This window comes from Seriola lalandi, unplaced genomic scaffold (assembly GCF_002814215.2).
Source record: "Seriola lalandi dorsalis isolate HSWRI2012SDOR001 ecotype SW California unplaced genomic scaffold, Sedor1 jcf7180002054874, whole genome shotgun sequence".
NCBI lineage: Eukaryota > Metazoa > Chordata > Actinopteri > Carangiformes > Carangidae > Seriola > Seriola lalandi.
Genome location: NW_019525427.1, coordinates 351,231 through 369,884, shown reverse-complemented (window position 1 = coordinate 369,884; position 18,654 = coordinate 351,231). Strand labels below are relative to the sequence as shown.

Below are 18,654 nucleotides of genomic sequence, written 5' to 3'. Positions count from 1 at the left end.
TGAGGGGGGGTGGTGGTGGTGGTGGTGGTGGGGCCTAGCTGTTGTCGGACTCGTCCTCGGCCTCGCGGAGCCAGGTAAAGAAGGCAGTGACGGACTTGAGGGCCACGCCCTTGCCCTGCTGCTCGGCGGGGTCTTTGCTAGACTCCCACTTGTAGAAGGCCTCCTCTTTGATCACGTCCTCGTCGTAAAGAGTGTCAAAGAACATCCGCAGCAGATCTGACGCAGGGAGGAGAGACAGGAAAAAGATTTCATAACAATTTAAATGAAAATTCAAAACATCAGAATTTGTTATTTCTGATATTTAGGGGGCGTCTGGAAGTGATAACAAAATAAAATGAGCTTGATGAGCCACTCACTGGCAGGTTGCTCCATCTGCACCATGAGGGCCTGCAGGGCGTAGAGGGCCTGCAGCTCCTTCTGCTCATCCTTCAGGTATTTCTGCAGCAGCTTGGCTCTCTGCTTGATCTGCTCCCCGTCCACCTTGTAGGGGTTCTCACCTGCACAGGTAAACGTTAGGAAAACTTCACTTACCGGGACTCTGAGGGTACAGTCAGCGAGTTGGACTCGACATGTTAAAACTGGACAATATCTACGACTAACTACTGACTGATGAATGTGAAGAGAGCAGGTGGACTCACAGATGACTGCTGACTGGCAGATGCAGGTCATCAGAGCTCTGACAAACATGTTGGAGGACGTCTGCTGCTCGTCCAGGTTCGCCTACGCACAAGAGAAACATCTGTTAACACAGCTGGAGGTGATTTGATCAGCTTCAGTCTTCACATACTGGAATACCGGAGCATGAAGCTTTAACAGGCTGAGGAAGTGGATGAGACGGAGGCAGGAATACGAACCTCGATCCAGTCAAAGATCCTCTGGTTGTCGGCCTTTTCCTGGATCAGTCTGTCCAGCTGTTTGCTCAGCTCTGCAGAGCTCAGCTCCTTCTTCTTGCTCTTCTCTGACTCGTCGCCGAGCGTGAACTCCACATTCTACAGAGAGAGAGAGAGAGAGGCATCGTGATTACCTGTTCAACATCTACCTCTAGTCCCCTCGATTCACTCAAGCTCTTATTCAGCACACGGAATAAAAACTCAAGATTCCACTTTTACGTGACCGAGAAAACACAACTCAAAGGTCAGACTACAATCCACTGTTGCTTAACGGGAATTCTTGAGCCCCATCTTTCAGTTGATGATAAACCCAGCGGGTGACCTCTCACCTTTTCTGTCACAAATTTGTTGACATCTTCATCCTCAGGCAGGAAGTCTTTCCACTGCAGGCCTGCCTCCCTCCACATTGTGCCCGCCTTCTTATGGCTCTGATGGAGCGAGACACACACACACACACACAGAGTTGTAGACTGATGGACACTCACTCATTACATTAAGACTAGCATTCATCTCTGCCACATGAACTGATTCCTTTTGGTGCTTACGAACGAGAATGGTTGAATTAAGAAACAGTGATTAGCTTTAAGCGTTAGCTACTGGGAGTTTAAAGCCTTTAGCAGTCAGAAGAAAGTCTTGATATAAAATAGATAAAGTTATGACACTTCTCACCATTCCTTTGCAGAGTAAAGTGAGGATGTGGACCAGCAGGACTCCGGCTTTCCCCAGAGGGATCAGAGGCTTTGAAATCTCCCTGGAGACCAAACAAATGAACAAATAAATTGAATGCAGCCAAAAACTCACTCCCACCTGACGGATTTCTCTCTCTGACAAACTCATGGCTGAAGGGGGTTCCAGGCACTGACCTGAAAAGCTCTCCCATGGGGATTCCTCCCTCGTGGAGCATGGGAGTGATCAGCTCTGCCAGGTACAGCCACATGTGGGGGATGTCTATTGCCATGTCTTCAGCCACCTCCAGGATTTCCTGAAGCCTGAAGACACACGGTGCAAAGTTTATTCAAGGATTCAAGAATAAAAATAAATAAATAAATAAAAAAAATAAAGTTAAGTTACAAAACAGATGGAGGAAAAAACAAAATGGCACCACACCGACACAAACATATGGACATTTCTCAGTTTCTGCAGCTGCTTTACATTTATTACGTCTCAAGAGACAAATTTAAAAGCTAAATCCAGCATTTTCCCCCGTGGGCTTCTCGTCATTTTAAATCCTGTTGTCAACATTTTATCAGCTCACACTTCAAGCTCTGAAATTATGTATCTGACAGAAGAATTTGGTCCAATATTAATCTGCCCTCGGCTTCATCCTTATGAGCTCCGTACTTACCCTTTGTAGTACTGCTGTGTGGGGAGGGTGCCGGTCTTCAGGAGCTGGTGCAGCAGCACGCCCATGTGCTCCCTGGCGATGGTGCTGCGCTCCAGCGTCGACTCCAGACCGTTTCGCACGAACACGAAGAGCAGCTGAGTGCTGTTCATCTCCTGCACGCACTGCAGCGCCTCCTGTTGGGACAGAGAGGGACACGCAGACAGCGGTGAGCGATGAGATGATTGTAATAGTATTTTATTGATAGATGCTTCTCCGTTTGTTGCTGCCGCTTCAACCGACAAACCACAGGCCGACTTTTATTGTGAAGCCGACACAGGAAATGCGCCGAGGCAAGAGAGTGTCACGGCTTCGTACCTTCATGTCGTTGATATGCAGGTACTCCTCGATGATGGCCGTGGACTTCTTCTCCAGCTCTTCCTCAGTCAAGGCAGGCTTGGTGGGGGTCTGGGGAGGTGGAGGGGTGGCAGTTGTCTCCCGCTTCACTGCTCACACACACACACACACACACACACACACACACATATATATTATTAAGTATAATAAGAATGTATGAAATGTTCTTGCCCAGAAAGATTTTCAATTTCAAGTTTTAAAAATCCCATTTAAATCCACACTGCCGCTGCGTCACGCCACCTACCATTCTCTTTGCTCCTGGCTCTCTCTCTGCTGCCTCGGTCTCTGTCGTCCGTCATGCTCGCCACGCGGCGGACGGGATCGGCCGACCCGCGCTGCTCTCTCTCGCGGCTCCGCTCCTCGTTCTCCCGGCTGAAGCTGCGCTTGGTGACCTGCAGCCGGTTGCGATCGCGGTCGTCCCTGCGGTCGTCCCGTCGGTCGAAGCGATCGCCGCCACCACCGCCGCGATCGAAGCGGTCGCCGCGCTCTCGACTGGAGCTGTTTCTGCGGAAGGACGGAGGGAGAGGAAAGTCTCATTATAATACAAACACCACAGGGAACATTTTTAATGGCATCTCTGCTCCGTCAAGTGGAAAGGCTTCCTGTTGCGTGTCGCTGTTGCTCACCTCTGAGGAACTCGTCTGTCTGAGTCCAGCGAGGAGGACGAAGGCTGCTGCAGGGCTGAGAACCTGTTCAGAGTGCTGGTGGTTGGACGGCTGCCTGACTCCGAGCCTGGGGATGGAAACACACACAGAGCACATGTTGAGTTTCAGCTCTGAAGTGTCCGACTAGATGATGTGTAACCGCGTCAGTCTGGGGGAAACCTACCAGAATCTGCAGGTTTGGCACTGGTGCCACCGCTGCTGCCCTTTCCCCAGCTGCCCCATGTGCCTTTACCTCCAGGGGCAAGCAACTGATTGTTGAAGTCAAGAACAGGAGTCTAGAAAGAGGAGACTGGTGGTTAAAAACAAGCTACCTGCAGGAAATAACAACGATGGCATCTAACAGATGTTTTAACAGATTTCCCATCTCAGGTGATTCGTCATGTGGAAATGTCCCTCTCCTCCTACCTTAGTGATTTTACTAAGGCGAGAGGTGTCAATAGGTCGGTTCTTGGAGATGGGCACGGTGTTCCAGCCCTCGTCCTGGGGAGGAGCACCGCGGCCTGGGTTGTGAGGGCCGCCGCGTCCCCCGGGACCTCCTCCGCCCATCCTGCCACCTGGGCCTCCGCCCAACTCCTTCTTGGAGATGAGCGCCTGCTGCACCTTCATCTGCTCCCTGTGCTCCTCCAGCTCGGCATCTTTGTGGATCTGGTCGATGGTCTTGGGACCCTGGTCGCCTCGCCGGGGCACCCAGTTGTTCTGGGATGAGGGAGGGGAGAGAGATGGAGGGTTGGAATAAACATGTAAATAACTTAAAATATTACTGTTATTTTTTGTCCGTATAATTAATAAAGAACTTTAACTGTAAGTATTTCTTATTCTGACTGAGACAAAAGCATCTTGGATCATTTGTCTCTTTAAAAATGACAACACTGTCCACCTGTCATTACTGTGGTGGTCACGAGAGAGACAACAATTCAAAGGGATCAAGAGACTGACATCCTTAACGTTTCTCTTCAGCTTGTGCCTAAAAAGGAAATAACAAAGGATACAGTGTGTTTCACAGTTAAATTGGGCCAATGTGCTGACTGGGAGCAGCTGATTTTGGCTTGTAAAAAACCCTGAAGACAGCAGGTTTTGAGGTTTTGTAACACTGTGTGGGTGGGACCGGGAGCCTAACGACAGGACTGCAGCATTCCTTCAGAGAAATAAAGCTTCGACACAACTCGACTCAACTGGCTTTACAGGAAAGAACTGAAATAAGACAGAGGAAGTAAAACAAAAATGTACTGGAAATGACCCCGAGACACAAACAAATGACAGCACTACATGTTCTATTAAATGAACTGGTGTTAATGCAGCCAAATGTCGGCTGATTAACATGTAACTACAAGTTGGCACAGGGCAGCTTTGTGTTCGGGGGCTGCCCTGCATTAAAGAGCTGAGGAAGGCGATTCTTTTCTTAGCCCTTTTACGAGACTCACACAGGCCAGGGCTAAAGGACCAGTGTGGACGTCTCTGGGGGCTGTGAGCAGCAACATGCACCGTCTCAAACTACATCACATCCGAAAAAATACAACCAAAACAAGAGGAAAAGGTAATAAATGAAGGGAAAAGATGGGTCTTCAAATTCAGCCGTCGCACTCACAAAAACAGGAACTATAACACACATTTATTCTTGGACAAAAAAAACAAAACATGAACAAGCCCAACAAGATATGACAGATACTGTACTCAACATGCCAATGCAATAAAAAAAAAAAAGAAAAAAAAAAAAAGAAATGATCGAAACAGGATCGGCACACTGTGACATTTAGTCATATTTCCAAATAATATGGTGCAACGCCCAGTTGTTCAACTGGTGCGTTCACTGTCACATTTTGCTGCTACTGGTTCATATGGAGTTAATTAATTAGTTATTCATTTTAGTGAATTATTTTAATATTGAATGTGTGACTCGTGGTCTGCTTGGATCTGCTCACTTTCCTTTAGTTGTCTATAGAGATGGGTATCGATTTTAAAGGTACTACTGCTTTTATCGATCAGGTACTTTAAGGGTCCTCTTATCTTTTCTTTTTGTTATCTTGTAACAGAGAAAAAAAACAAAAATCAAATTAAGAACAGAATAAACATTGCTTATTTTCTCATATGTGCTCAATTAACAGCGTGACAGAACTTTTATGTTGCAATAACAAACAGGAAATCTATTTTCTTAAATTTAGTACCAAGAGCAGAGCCGATAACGCCGGAGCTTATTGATACTCCGGTCTTTAATAAAATGTAGTTTAATACCAGGTTTCAGTACCCATCGCTATCGTTTGTTTGTGTTTGTGTTTGTGTTTGTGCTGCGTCTGCGAACTCACCCGTCGCAGGTCCAGCACATCCTGCAGCATGAAGCGGATCCTAGAGGTGGTCTTCCTCTCCTTTATTATTTTCTCCATCTGATTGAAGTACTGGTCCATACGAGGCTGAGGACAACCACAACAGTTTTATAAGTCTTGAGTTTCTGTGTTACATATATGCGTATTTTCCTCTATAACCGTGCGTGTATCGTACCTTGGCCTTCTCAAAGTCTAGGTCCTTGCCAATGGTGGACAACAGTCTACACAGGCACTCCAGGGACTCCTCGTCGTGGTTTTTGAGCAGCTTTACAATGCAGTCATGCATGATGACCTCTGTGAGCATTTTAAGCTTGAACAGCTCACCGATGAACTTGATGTTACCCAGCGAGCGCCTCCTGGCCTTGTCTTTAGCATCTTCTAGTTCCTCAACGAGCCGCTGCTTCTCCTCCTCCTACACGGAAAGATGTAGGAATTGCAGAGGAGGGAGGGTTAGCTTTACACCTCTGAAACTTTTTCAGATATTTAACACAAAACTTCACAGTTTGGAATATAAATCTGATGTTGTAGTTGCTTTTGAATACTCCCCCATCACAAACCCAAGTTTAACTATCGACACGACTTCCTTCGTGCCTAAATGAGAAACCCAACCCACGTTTCATAAGGCATTACTATACCCCTGGTGCAGCTTCCAGCTCCTTCTGCTTCTTCTCGAAGTTTTCGTCGTCGTCTTTGTCCTTTTCGAACTCCTTCTGGCATCGATTGAGCAGCAGCTTGCGGAAATTCACAGTGACTCCCGGCTTATCTGTGGTTTGGACTTTAAGCTGCAAAAGGAAAAGAAAATGGAGATTAGCATTAAAGAAAAGGAAAAGACAGGGGTTAATGTAGTGCAGTTCCTCAATCCCATCACTTGGATCAGTGGCCCAGACACGTGGCACTTATTTCAGGTCGTCGCTGGAGCCCGGCAGAGGTATGTGTAAACTAAGACTGCCATGATAAACACCGCTGCCAGAGAACGGTTCTGTTTGCTGCCCACAGTGTGGAGGCAAAAAAACCCAACACCAGCCACGGGAATCATGTTTTTCCTACATTTCGGCCCGTCAAGTCATTGCCCAGGAGTTATTTCTTCCTAAATATTTGTGAATCACAGAAACACTTCCACTTTATGTTCCTTCCTCGAGCCATTTTCCCCCCATTTCAAATGTTTCTGGTCAACATCTAGCTGCGTTAAAAACATTCACAGGCTTCATTTTGAAGATTTTTAATTGGCATCTAATGGCCGCTGTGTTCCTTTTCAGCAGCTTGTCGCTGTCGTTTCCTGGCAGCATATCCGTAATAGGTCTATACGCAGCGGGGCAATCAATCTATTTCCTTATCAATTACGCAGCTTTTATTAGCCTATGGTAACGGGTCCCGGGGGTGATAAGACGCAGCGCTCCAATGCTGATTACCCATCAGCCTCACAGCGATATGACAGGAAGCAGACTGATCAATCCAGTCTTTAATTTGAGGTGATGATGTTGTCTTTTGGTTTTGGTTTTTATTGTCAGACATAGGATTTACTGAAAGAGAATGACTAATACTCTATATTCTAGCCCCATGTTGACAATTATATTTTCAACAATACAAAATAAATAAATACATTTTAAAAGCAAAAATAAAAAGAACAAAACCAAACAATGCTTGGCTTGTGTGCGTTTAGTTTAGTCTGTGTTCTCTGAGGTTTAAAACATCATCATGCAGGATTTATGCCTTTTATGTGAGAAACAAAATTTACACAGTTTATCATTTAACACGCCGTATCAAAGCGAGACAGCTTTGCTCTCTGTGCACAACTGTAGTAAACACATAAACCACCAAAGTCCTACAGTAAACACTGAAGCTTATTCGACACATATTTGGATACGGCGAGTGGGCACCACTTACCCCCATAAGGCAGCGGCACATGTTGGCATAGGCCACCGAAAAGTCTGGCTCGGAGATGGCCTTTTCGAAGGTGAGATCTATGACTCCTTTCAACCTCTCCTCAGTGTCAATGGTCAGTTCCGTCACCTGTTTCATTAGCTGTTGGAACTTTTGAGGGGTCAGTTTGTTGAGGATGCTGCGGACCCGTTTGAACAGGTCCTGGGTCTTGCCATGCTCAGAGTCGTCGATCTCCTGCGGCGGCGGCTCCTCAGCTCCACGGCTGCGAACTGATTTCTTCACCGAAGGCTTCCAAGCCTTCTCCGCCTTGTTCAGCTGCACGTCGTCATTGAGTGACATGCTGGTGATGATTTTCCTCGGCTCTTTCCTCTGGATCTGCTGCGAACGCCGTGGACCGCCGACTCCCATTCCCATACCTGGAGGCTGGAGGAAGAGACGGAGACGTTATTTAGTTTCTAGTCTGTGATCTTCAAGTGCAGATCTCCTGGATCACATTAACAAAATGTTGACTTACTGGTCCTCTGCTTCCTCCTCCCATGCCAGGCCGGCCAAGGTTGGCGAAGGAGGGCGTGAAGTCGGGACCACAGTTCATTCCTGGTAGACGGCTGGGGTCAAGCTGACGCAGAGGAGTCTTATTCGCCTGGACAGACAAAACAAATAGATCAATTTAAGTGAAACAAGGTGGAACCAACTTCAAATATTTGCTAAGATGTGATGTTGCCGTTACGTCTTTCTATGTCAATCACATCTCAATGTTTCTATCATGTTCAAAAACCGAGCATAAATAAAATGAAAAGCAAGGAAAATGAAATGAAATGAAATTATTTGCACGAGACAAAACTTGTGAAGGAAAGTGTGAGTGGTTGCACCTTGTCTAGGACGACATCACTGATGGCTGGCAGACCCTCAGGCTTGTTCATGCTGGCTGAGATGAACTGGAAGCCCAGAAGGAACTCCCTGTCGTACTTCTTCTTCTCTTCTGGGTTAATTGGTTTCCATTGTTCTGAAACAAGAACATCAAACAGAAAATAACCAGGATGTTCTTTCATGGAAGACATTTTTGGGAACTCAACTTTCACGTTGTTTTTTTTCCCCCCTCCCTCAGTAGAAACTCAGAATGAAACAAGGACCATATAAAGCCAAGCAGCAGAGTGGAGGACAGTAAATGATCTGAGGTCAGTGTTGACTGTAGATAACGTCATCCCCCAAAATGTCCACAAGGTGGCAGATAGAGTAGCAAATGAATGAATTAACAAAAGAAAGAACAAGACTGTGTGGATACATTAAAGTATTTCATAACTTACACTTTGACTGTAAATGCAGATGTACCATTTTGTGTTTTTGGCAGTTATACTAAAGTAAAAGCTGTAAGTATCATGACTCACCATTCACCTGAGCAGGTTTAAGTTTCCATCACATAACTATCGTTTTCCACTGAACCCTCATATCAGCAGAAGTGCAATAACGTAAAATGCCCCTCCCGTGTTGTCAGTGGGGCAAACAAACTAAGTCAACTGACACACAGATAAGTCACGAACGTAGATAAGATAATTGTTCAAACTGAATTGTCAGCGTAAGCCACTGAAAGGCATCAAGGTTCAAAGACCTACCTTCTTTGTACTGGTACTTCTTGTCAGTGGCGGTCGACTTGGGAGCATCTGGCTGAATGTTCTCAGCATCCAGCTTGTCCTCCTTGTCCTCCCAGGTCAGGTCCGCCTCCTCCGGGGCAGGAGAGGAGGCAGCAGGGGGCTGGGGCTCTGGCGCTGGGGCAGGGGCGGGCTCGGGCTCCGGTGGGGTCACTACCTGCTCCTGGGTCAGAGATGGAAGCAGGATTAGGACAATCAAATAGATTAACCCTGGGAGGCTACATTTGAGGGTTGATTTGGATTATACTCAGAGTTAAGGATTAATTCAGGTTATGGAAGAACTGCAGACTCATTAAAACTGGCAGCACAAGGAAATGAATGAATAAATGCATTACTGCACACACACACACCTCTTTAAAGGCATCCAAGAGGTCTCCCACTGCCTCCTTTTTGTTCAGATCCTTCATCTTCCTCTTTTTCTTTGGCACAGACACAGCAGCTACAGGAAGGAGGACAAACGCCGTCACACTCAGATCAGCGAAAAGCATCACTGGAAGATTCAGGACTATCATATGTGATTCAGGAAAACAGAAATCAAATACACAAATAGAGGTTAGTGACTGACCTTGCATAGTAGTTTCTACAGGGGTAACCGTCTGGGGAGGAGGGACGTCCTCCCTCTCCTCTGCTGTGGGAGGGGGAGGAGTGGGCACTGTTTCTGGGGCGCTGTCGGCTATGGAAACCGTCTCTGCAGGAGATGGCGTCTCCTCCTTGGCAGTGGACTGGGGCACTGGGGTATCTTCCTTGACATCCAGGGCGACCTGAGGAGCCGCGTCTTCTACCTCAGCCTGGGCCGCCGCTGCTGCCTGGACGACCGGCTCGGCAGGAACCTCCTGGACAGCGGGTGCGGGTGCAGGTGCGGGTGCAGGTGCGGCTGCAGGTGCGGCCTGGTCAACAGGTGCAGGTTTGGCTTGGACAACCGGTGCAGGTGCCGCCTGACTGATATCTGTGGAGGTCTGTGTGACGGGCTGCTGGCTGACATCGGGCTCAGCGATGGGGCTGTCGTCGTGCTCGGATGTGCCGACGGCGGGGGCCTCGGGGTCTTGAGGAGCAGGCAGCGGCAAGCCGTTGGGAAGGCGGAGCTCCTCGGGCTGAGCAATGGGAGACTCCGGAGGAGCCTCCAGGTGACTAGGTGGCGTCATGACCGACAGCTGCTCAGGCTCGGCCGCTGCTACACCGTTAGTGGTGGAGGGAGGGGCAAGAGGTGTGTCCAGAGAGGCAGCTGCCTCTTCTGCTTTAGTCTCCACCTCTTTCTCCACCTCCTCCTCCTGCTCTTCTGCAGCCTTCTTGTCTGTTTTGTCCTGTGCAGTCAAGGTGGGGGCGGGGTCGGGGAGGGGCGCAGGGTAGGCCGGCACCTCAGGCGCTGATTGAGGGGATGGAGTGCGTTCCCTTGGAGGCGGGGGAGCGTCCATCACATCTGCAACAGGGGCGCTGGGTGCAAGGGTGGAAGTAGTGTTGAGAGGGGCGTCCTCTGCTTCTGATAGTGGAGGGGGCGCAGGGGGCTTAGTGTTCGTGTCAGAGGATGTAGCCTCTGCAGGGGTGGGGTCACCCTTAGAAAGTTCAGGGGTCTTTGACAGAGGAGGAGGCGTGGGTTTACCTCTGTCATCTGAAGGTTCAAAAGTCAGACAAGACACGTTATTAAGACTGCCGACAAAATGTTGCACATACTAACTGCTCAATCCACTTCATGAGTCCATTCAGGTTTTAATATTCTACCTTTATATGAACCATGGACATGGATCGCATTCACAAAAAAGAGAGTATTGTAGTTTCAAACAGGCTGACTCAGGAGAAAGGCTTTAAAGGCTTCACCCCCCCTCCCCTTATATCCTTCCAGTGTCAGATTGAGTGGCTGCATTTGATGATTTCTCTAAATCGGAAAACTGTGGAGGTGAAAAGGTAAGCAAGCGTTTGAACTTGTCTCTCTAGCTCTCTCTGTTTTTACATTCTTTAAACAACTATTTATCTCCACATTTAAACAATGATCACGACGACTTTCCACCCCGTCTTCTTTCAGAACAGCTCCTCAACACTATCTGCACGACAACACGTACAAACCGGTTCTTTTCTGGCATGACTAGCTCCTTTAAAAATCTAAATGCTACCCAAAAATATATATGTTCTCTAGATCGCCACATCCTACGGATCAGAAGAGCACGATCAACCAAACGTCCGTCCGCACACTTGCCACAATGGAAGCCACAATATACTTGATACTGTCACGGTTCAACTCACGGGTCCCTACCAGCTCACAAAATGTCGACTCATTTATTTTAATTAGGTTCAATCCTCTATTAACCAGTCACTGTGAGTAAGCTCATCCATGAATCATGAGGTCAAACATAGTAACAGGGTCAACCCGTCACTCTCTCTCTCTCTCTCTCTCTCTCTCTCTCTCAGCTTAAATGTCCATTCGTCCGTAAAAACTCGCACTTAACAGTAAATCAATCTAAAAAGGAAGTGATTAACTGGGAACATTTAAGTGTCATTTCCAAGCAGTAGGATTACATGCTTTGAGGATTTCAAATCTTAAAAGGCTAAATAAAAGATAACGGCAGTTTTTCGAAAATGGAAATAAGTAAGAACATGTTTTATTCTGTATAAATCTTACAGTAACTGTTCAGCACAAAAAAAAAAACCTACTGCTGCAAAAACAAGATCCCTGAACGATATACCAATAAAACAAAAAGGCTAAATAAAACATTGTCTCTGTGTCATAAGCAGAATTAGCAGCTGAAGTAAAATATGAACAATATGAAAAAGAGATCGTACTTATATCTTTGTGTGCATATGTTTGAGGTTCTGTGCATGTGGCACTCACCTGGTCTGACCAGTGCTGGTGTAGCGGCAGCTGTGACGCTCTCACCGTTGGCCTGCGCCACTGCTGTACTTTCTGATCCAGATATGGCTGTCTGTTGGGAGACATACACACACCAAATCATAAGGTATGACCTTTGTGGGGAGGACAACACAACTTTTTCCACTTGACGAGAGGGGGGAAAAAAAAGAAAAAGTCTTGTAATAGTAACACGTGTACGAGAGTTGAGAATCTGTAGTATTTCCCATGTTGTTTTAGAAGTGCCATCAAGGTCTAATCTGACATTTAAACTGAAGAAAGTATAAGAGACGGTTTTGATGCTGACAATTATAGAAGACACCTTGGTGAACTACACCGTCATTGTGTCGTAAATTGAATCAATAAGTGTTGGTAAACCACGGATCCCGACTCCAGCTGCACGGATCTGATATTTCTGTGTTGTCACTTAACTTATTTAACTTAAATTAACTGCTGCAACAGACGCTGTGTTAACTGTGTTTGGTTGGGGTGCCACGGTTTTGTAGCTCACCTGTGGTGGGGTTGGGGTAGAGCCACTTCGGCCCCCTGACATAATCTCCTCTGTAATGTCTCGCCCTCCTTGGTTAGGGTCTCTTATTCTGATCTGTGGAAGAGAGAGGGAGGAGATCAGCTGTCAGGGAGGTAAAACCAGAAATGACAGGAAGGAACGTGGAGAAGTAATAAAACTAGAAAAGGTAGGAGAATCACTTAAGTAATGCAATAAAACTGGCTGTTTCTCTACTTCAAGTGGAGGAGTGAAAAAAGAAAAAAAAAAGGAGGAGTAACATGTTAAATAAGTTGCCTTCCCATGATGCAACGCCCAGCCCTTTCTGTGTCCTCCCTCTCGCTCGCTGCCTCTCATTCAATGAAAGCTACATTTCTTGCATTCTGAATACTGAGGTACACCAAATCCAAACACTAACCGCCGTGCAAATTCCTCTGCTGCACAACTGAGCGTGCTTCAACCTCTTAGTCACCAGCAAAGCCGTCTGACTGAGCGAGAATCGAGTTAAACCGACTTTTGAGCCAAATGGTCAAACGAATTCCACTGCTAGTTCAAGCTGTTGTGAAAATGCCTGACTCTCATGAAGGCAAAGCACAATCAGGCAGTTTTTCCTGTGTACACACTCACACACACGCACGCACACACACACTCACACACACACACTCACACACACACAGCAGTCAGGCAGAGAAAGAGAGAAAAAAAATGAGTGAAAATCAGATCACTCGCTCATAAGGAGTGCCCATACATTGCAAACACGTGTTTCCTGGTCAGGACTCTTTTTCCTCTCACTCACACTCTACATACTTACTTTTGGAAGTTGGAGCTGTCATGAAACTGGTATGAGCCAGAAAGCTAGAAAGTGACGCACAGTCACTGGACCCAGGATTTTAAGTGCACAAAGTTAACGGTGAGCTTGTACAACACAACGCTCTCCGGTCTACTTTTGACTTTAAGAACAACAATATTTGCTCGTGGCTACTGACCTTTACCTGGGATAACTCTGTCAGCAACTCCTCTCCCGGAGCATTACCAACCCTAGCAGGCCTCTCTCATCCTGGGGCTGGAGTAGCTGTCCCAGCAGGGCTTGGGGCTGGACTTTAAACCCCCGCAAAGCAGGATGGCGGGTGAATGCAGCCAGCGTAGTTTTTACCTCAGATCAACTCACACACATCCAGGGTGAGCTACACGCCAGCAGAACGGGACAGGAGCTGGGCCTGGCTGTCAGTAAGCTAGCTAGCAACTTGACTCACTCCCTCCCTTTCTCATACGCTGAACAGAACAGGGAGGGGGAAAAAAAAAAGGATAAAGCGACTGGCCTTGTAAAGCTATGGTATTGGAATGCGCACCCCCGCCCACAGAGACTAACAGACAGTTAAAGGGGCCGGAGTGTGAAGGAGGGGCAGGGTAGGGGGTAATGGGAGGGTTTCCAAGTGGAAAAAAAAAAATTTACCGTTATCAAATGAGCTGCAGCTAGCACAAGAAACTCCCCCTTTTCCTCATTCTCTTTCTCTGCTCTGTCATCCTGTACACTCAGGTTTCTCCTCAGATTTTTTTTTTTCAGGCTCACCCCTTCTGAGAGCAAAGGAAACCAGCGGAGGAGGAGGAGGAGGAGGAGGAGGAGGGGGGTGCCACAGCAGCAGAGGAAGGCTGGTTGGTTAGCCCTTCCGGCTCAGAAGGGGGAGGAGACCGATGGCCACGTGGAGCTGAGCTATGTGCTGACATGTCCTTCACCCCCCCCTCCCCTCTGGGTTTTCTCTTTGACACACAGTGAGAGGGAGAGCAAGAGAGTAGAAAAGTAGGAGGAAAAAAAAAAAGGCAATTTGCAAAGCTACAGCTTCTGCATGTCACCAGGTACAAAGAGGGCGAAAACTGGGTAGAAAAGGTGCAGCTAAAAATATGTCTGCCATTGGCTGGAAAATACTTGAATACTCAATTTAAAATACAGAAAGTTGAAACACACAAAAGTCCTTTCTTTCTCTATCTGACTTATATGTAACTACATAGAGGTTCCATACATTTGAACAGCAAAGCAGCCTTGAAGTTCTACACACACAGTCCTGTAAATTGCTACTAAATATCTACCTGCTCTCTCCAAGTGCATCGCTCCCAAAAACCAAGTATGCAAAGCTCGTGGTGTGTACTTAAACACACAAACGCCTTTACATAGTAAAGTACAAATGTCCCTCATGCAAGCAGATTTGCGGTACAGTTCTTCTGTCTGTGATCTTGGCTTTACTGTGGGAGTTTTACATTTTGTGTGGATGTGTGTGTGACAGACACAGCGAGTGTGCTCAGGACCTTGGAGCCAGTGTTGTAGCACAGTCGGGGCCCATGGGAACGGGCCAAAGTCCACCCCAGGCGACCACAGTCGCTGATAACCAGCCAAGTTCCCTGGCAGGAGGGACCCAGGCATCATGCAAGTCTTGAGGCAAGAGAACAGAGTCCCAGCACTGAACACTGAGATCCTTTTCCAGGTAATACTGTGAATAGATTCAAGGATTCATACTATACCAAGACTTAATAGATGAGGGGTTCTACATAGAAATAAAGACTTCCGATAATGTCATCATTTATCTAACGATTCGGGAAATTTAATCAGATGAAGACAAACAAATATTTAAGTTCCAGCCTCCAAAAAGTAAAACAAACCTGAGTCAGTCGGGCCAAAAATTAACCACAAACCCACACAAAATATATTAAAAGCTGCAAACTAGACAAAACCAGTTTGAAGACAGCACAGATGATAAGGAGAGCAATCAAGGAAAATCTATGCAAATACAGACATAGGCAAACCTGTTCACACAGCGCAAGGTTTGAGGCTCTCATGATTTTACAAAGACTCTTATATGCCTTTATTTTATATATGAAAATCAGAAAACTAAAATGTGCTCTACAAGGCGACAGAGAGAGACGGCTCAACAAAGTCAGTTTCATCTTGTGAAACAGGTTGAAAAACGGCTTTTGCAGAAAGCAGAATATTTGTAATTGTAACTGTGGAATCAGGAAACTTCTCTTGAGAAAAACCAGCGGCTTATATTTGTGACTCGAATGAAACTATGAGCCCAGAAGTCTCAAAAAAAAAAAAAAAAAAAAAAAAAAAACGATGATTACATGAGAGGCACAAACTGGGGCTTCGCTTCACAGAGAGCTACCACATACCAGGCGAGGGCCATCTTAGAGAGCAAAGGAAACACTAGACATACTGTAGAACTGGGGAATATGTCGCACAGCAGCTTAGTCTTACAGAACACCAAGTTAAGGTCGAGTTCACCACTATCTATTTCAACCAGTAAACTGAACTGTATGTGCAGACTGAAGAATGACTCTAGAATCTTCTTCAGAGAGATTGCAACACAACAGGCCAGGTTTTATTATCTCAGTACCATCAAGTCACTGGGTTACTAAGGAAAAACTGTATTACTTCTTAATATTACTGCAAGACTTTTACGCTGAAAAAAAGGTGAATAAAAAAAACATTAATTTTCCCTTTCTGCCAACAGAGACTTAATAATATACACTGACTGGTAACTTGAATACAAGCAGTATCTAGCAAACATTTATAAGTTCTGCTTCCATACTGCATAAAGAGTACTCCGCTGGTTTAACATTGCACTCTTATAATGTGCTGGATTTAACGATAGACAAGAGTAGGTCAAAACCTGGTATATGGCTGGACAGCGTTGTATTTGCATTCAGCCTAGTGTCAGCAGGTTTCAGCCCTTTATCTGTTTGCTTCGCTCCTCCTCTCTGCGCTCACATATAGTGTTTTAATACGGATGAAATTCCAATAAAGCTGTTTATTTAGTTTTGTTTTTCCTGTTTCCAAAATCCTGATTATAAAACCATGACAACGTCGGACAAAATCACCAAACACATAAATCAAAAGACAAACACTGACCTGTTCAGCTATATTTACTTGTAAAATGATCACTCAGAGAGAAAGCTAGAAGCTCATTCACGTCAGCTGCCCTGCAGTCCGGCAAAGAGAGGTGTGACTGTGGAGGCGAAGCCCGACCTCGTGTTTGCGGGGAAAAACTCTCTTCTACGGAAAAGTCGCCAAGGTTTATGCAAAAAGTCACTGAATTTGTGGGTTAATTTAGTAAAAGAAGGTGCTACGGCTGCCAACGCTGCTTGTTTGCACCAGAATGTTTTTGAAAGAGCAACAACCAATGGGGAAACTCCATCACTCGTAACTTCATCACTCACTCACTCACTAGGTCAGTCAGTCACGGACATTTGCGTTTATAGGGCTGGCCCCCCGCCGTCACGCTCCATCCAAAAACAGTAGACATCACCTTCCTTGTCAAAACATTGTGCTAAATTACCCACAATGCAAGTCAAAAATGTCTGAAACTAAATACAGTGGAACTCTTCATAGCTCAAAAAAGTACTCACATAACACACCAGCTTGGTGCTTGATGATGCAATTTGAGATAAATCTGAACCTATGATATTTGCTACTCGTTGACTTTACTTAGTTTTAGCTTCCCTTCAAGATGAGTGTCACTGATGTATTAAGTCTCTCGCACGGTAACATGACCATGCATGTTGTAGAAAACAGAAAACAGGCGACGGCATCATCACAAAAAAAAAAAAAACAGCAGCGATGAAACATTTTTCCATCATTTAAGAGCCGAAAATAACATTTGGCTTTAGTCTGTAATATCTCTAAGATGTATATGCAGATGTCTGTAAAGATATGTAGCTGATTGTGGCTGGGATTAACTCATGGGTAGAAAACACAGATGTGATGTATTCAAATGAAATTAACATAAAAGCCTGATCTACTCCGATAAACAGATGCTGTCCAAATAGAGCTTATAACATTTTCCATTTAAGGCGAACTGCTCTTTTAAGTCTGTTAAGAATATACAATTTTATTAATCTTATATAACAAGCTTATTCTAGGTTCACCAATAGTAGATAATATGGAAATCCTGAACCACATATGTCCTCAAAGCAATGGTGTTCTGGTTTACGGGGTGTGACATGGCGTCGTGGATCACTGACTGTACCTGTTTGCGTTCCCGTTTGGTGTGCATGTGTTGGGGAGGCTGAGGTGGTGGTTGCTGCTGTTGAGGGGCAGGGTTCATAATGACGGGTGCCGCCTGCACCGAGGGGGTGAACTGAGGCTGGGCGGGGTAGTAGGCCCCTGCTGTGGAGCAAATAAGAGAGAAAGAAGAGTGTAAATCATCATATACCAACTTAATCCTTCACCCATAACTCGGCTCAAACATATATGACAACAAATAAGCTGTGTTTACGCATCACTGAAGTCACCTTAGGCTAATCTGAGGTTTGTTAGACAAGCTACATCTAAAAGTTGACGGTTTGATTTCTTGAGGATTTGCAGCACAACAGCTGCAGCTTTATGTCCACTGCAAAGTTATAATGTCATTACACTGAGGTAATTGCACCTTTTTAAGTACTAAAGTCTTTTCGCTGCCAGCTGAGGCTGTACTGGGCTTTCATTTACATTTAACGCATCTATCTAATGCTCTAGTAAAGAACAGTTTACAATCCGTATAAACACGCCTCAATTAAACTTCCATTCCTAGATTACAAAAATAAACACTCTTTAAGACTGGGCTTTAGCGTCCAGACAAAATTCCTGTAAACACTGTCGAGTCGACCAAGAGGAGAAAAAGCTGGGAAAACGTGAATTTTTTAAATTCCTATCACAGCAGCATTTCAGGGTAACTGTCACAGCGACTTTCCAAAAGTGGACAGGGAAATCTGAAAGAATTAAGTCATGATTAATGAGAGAACAAACAAGTGAATAAATAAACAAATCAATAGAAGAGGTTGGCGGCAGTGTGACCAATTCATAAAGAAGACTGTTGAATAATGTGATTAAATGCCTGATCAAAAAGGTTTGTGTAGACCATGTTCTTTACCTGTATATCGTTAACAGTTTGAAATGTCATATATCCAGACTGTTCAAGCAAAACTGCTGTTTATCTTTTGCTCCACTTGAGCAAATTTGCCCTCTTGTGAAACGATCATGTCCACTTTCTACTAATTTGCTGACTATCTTCCCCTCAGAGCTAAATGATACTGTGAGTTTTATGAAAACATCAGTCTAAAACCTAAAGATATCCAGTTTAGTATCATAAATCACAAAGAAAATCCTCATATTTCAGGCCCTGGAGACGGTGGGTTCTGGGCATTT

General features: G+C 45.6%; 1 protein-coding gene and 1 non-coding gene across 9 annotated transcripts in view; both read right to left on the bottom strand.

The window, feature by feature from the left end:
- Nucleotides 1-9: 9 nt before the first annotated feature.
- eif4g1b (eukaryotic translation initiation factor 4 gamma, 1b) overlaps nucleotides 10-18,654 on the bottom strand; it is a 35,340-nt gene continuing 16,695 nt past the window's right edge. For 6 of the 8 annotated variants that reach the window (XM_023428384.2, XM_087179854.1, XM_087179855.1 and 3 more), the window contains 25 exons: nucleotides 17,498-17,637; nucleotides 12,486-12,578; nucleotides 11,960-12,050; nucleotides 9,704-10,744; nucleotides 9,489-9,577; nucleotides 9,103-9,301; nucleotides 8,362-8,495; nucleotides 8,007-8,132; nucleotides 7,496-7,915; nucleotides 6,247-6,393; nucleotides 5,787-6,023; nucleotides 5,594-5,698; nucleotides 3,699-3,989; nucleotides 3,457-3,568; nucleotides 3,255-3,360; nucleotides 2,873-3,132; nucleotides 2,590-2,717; nucleotides 2,236-2,408; nucleotides 1,754-1,879; nucleotides 1,560-1,641; nucleotides 1,220-1,318; nucleotides 855-989; nucleotides 639-720; nucleotides 357-497; nucleotides 10-216 (listed from right to left, as the gene is read on the bottom strand). In XM_023428384.2, the coding sequence (XP_023284152.1) occupies nucleotides 35-216; nucleotides 357-497; nucleotides 639-720; nucleotides 855-989; nucleotides 1,220-1,318; nucleotides 1,560-1,641; nucleotides 1,754-1,879; nucleotides 2,236-2,408; nucleotides 2,590-2,717; nucleotides 2,873-3,132; nucleotides 3,255-3,360; nucleotides 3,457-3,568; nucleotides 3,699-3,989; nucleotides 5,594-5,698; nucleotides 5,787-6,023; nucleotides 6,247-6,393; nucleotides 7,496-7,915; nucleotides 8,007-8,132; nucleotides 8,362-8,495; nucleotides 9,103-9,301; nucleotides 9,489-9,577; nucleotides 9,704-10,744; nucleotides 11,960-12,050; nucleotides 12,486-12,578; nucleotides 17,498-17,637 (4,739 nt within the window). In that variant the 3' untranslated portion in view covers nucleotides 10-34. Of the gene's footprint in view, nucleotides 217-356; nucleotides 498-638; nucleotides 721-854; nucleotides 990-1,219; nucleotides 1,319-1,559; nucleotides 1,642-1,753; nucleotides 1,880-2,235; nucleotides 2,409-2,589; nucleotides 2,718-2,872; nucleotides 3,133-3,254; nucleotides 3,361-3,456; nucleotides 3,569-3,698; nucleotides 3,990-5,593; nucleotides 5,699-5,786; nucleotides 6,024-6,246; nucleotides 6,394-7,495; nucleotides 7,916-8,006; nucleotides 8,133-8,361; nucleotides 8,496-9,102; nucleotides 9,302-9,488; nucleotides 9,578-9,703; nucleotides 10,745-11,959; nucleotides 12,051-12,485; nucleotides 12,579-13,465; nucleotides 13,990-17,497; nucleotides 17,638-18,654 lie in introns of those variants that run through there. The other 2 variants (XM_087179859.1, XM_087179860.1) reach the window with 2 other exon arrangements.
- Nucleotides 6,457-6,529, bottom strand: LOC111671317 (small nucleolar RNA SNORD66). Its single transcript, XR_002761922.1, has one exon. It is a non-coding gene; the product is annotated as a small nucleolar RNA SNORD66 (small nucleolar RNA).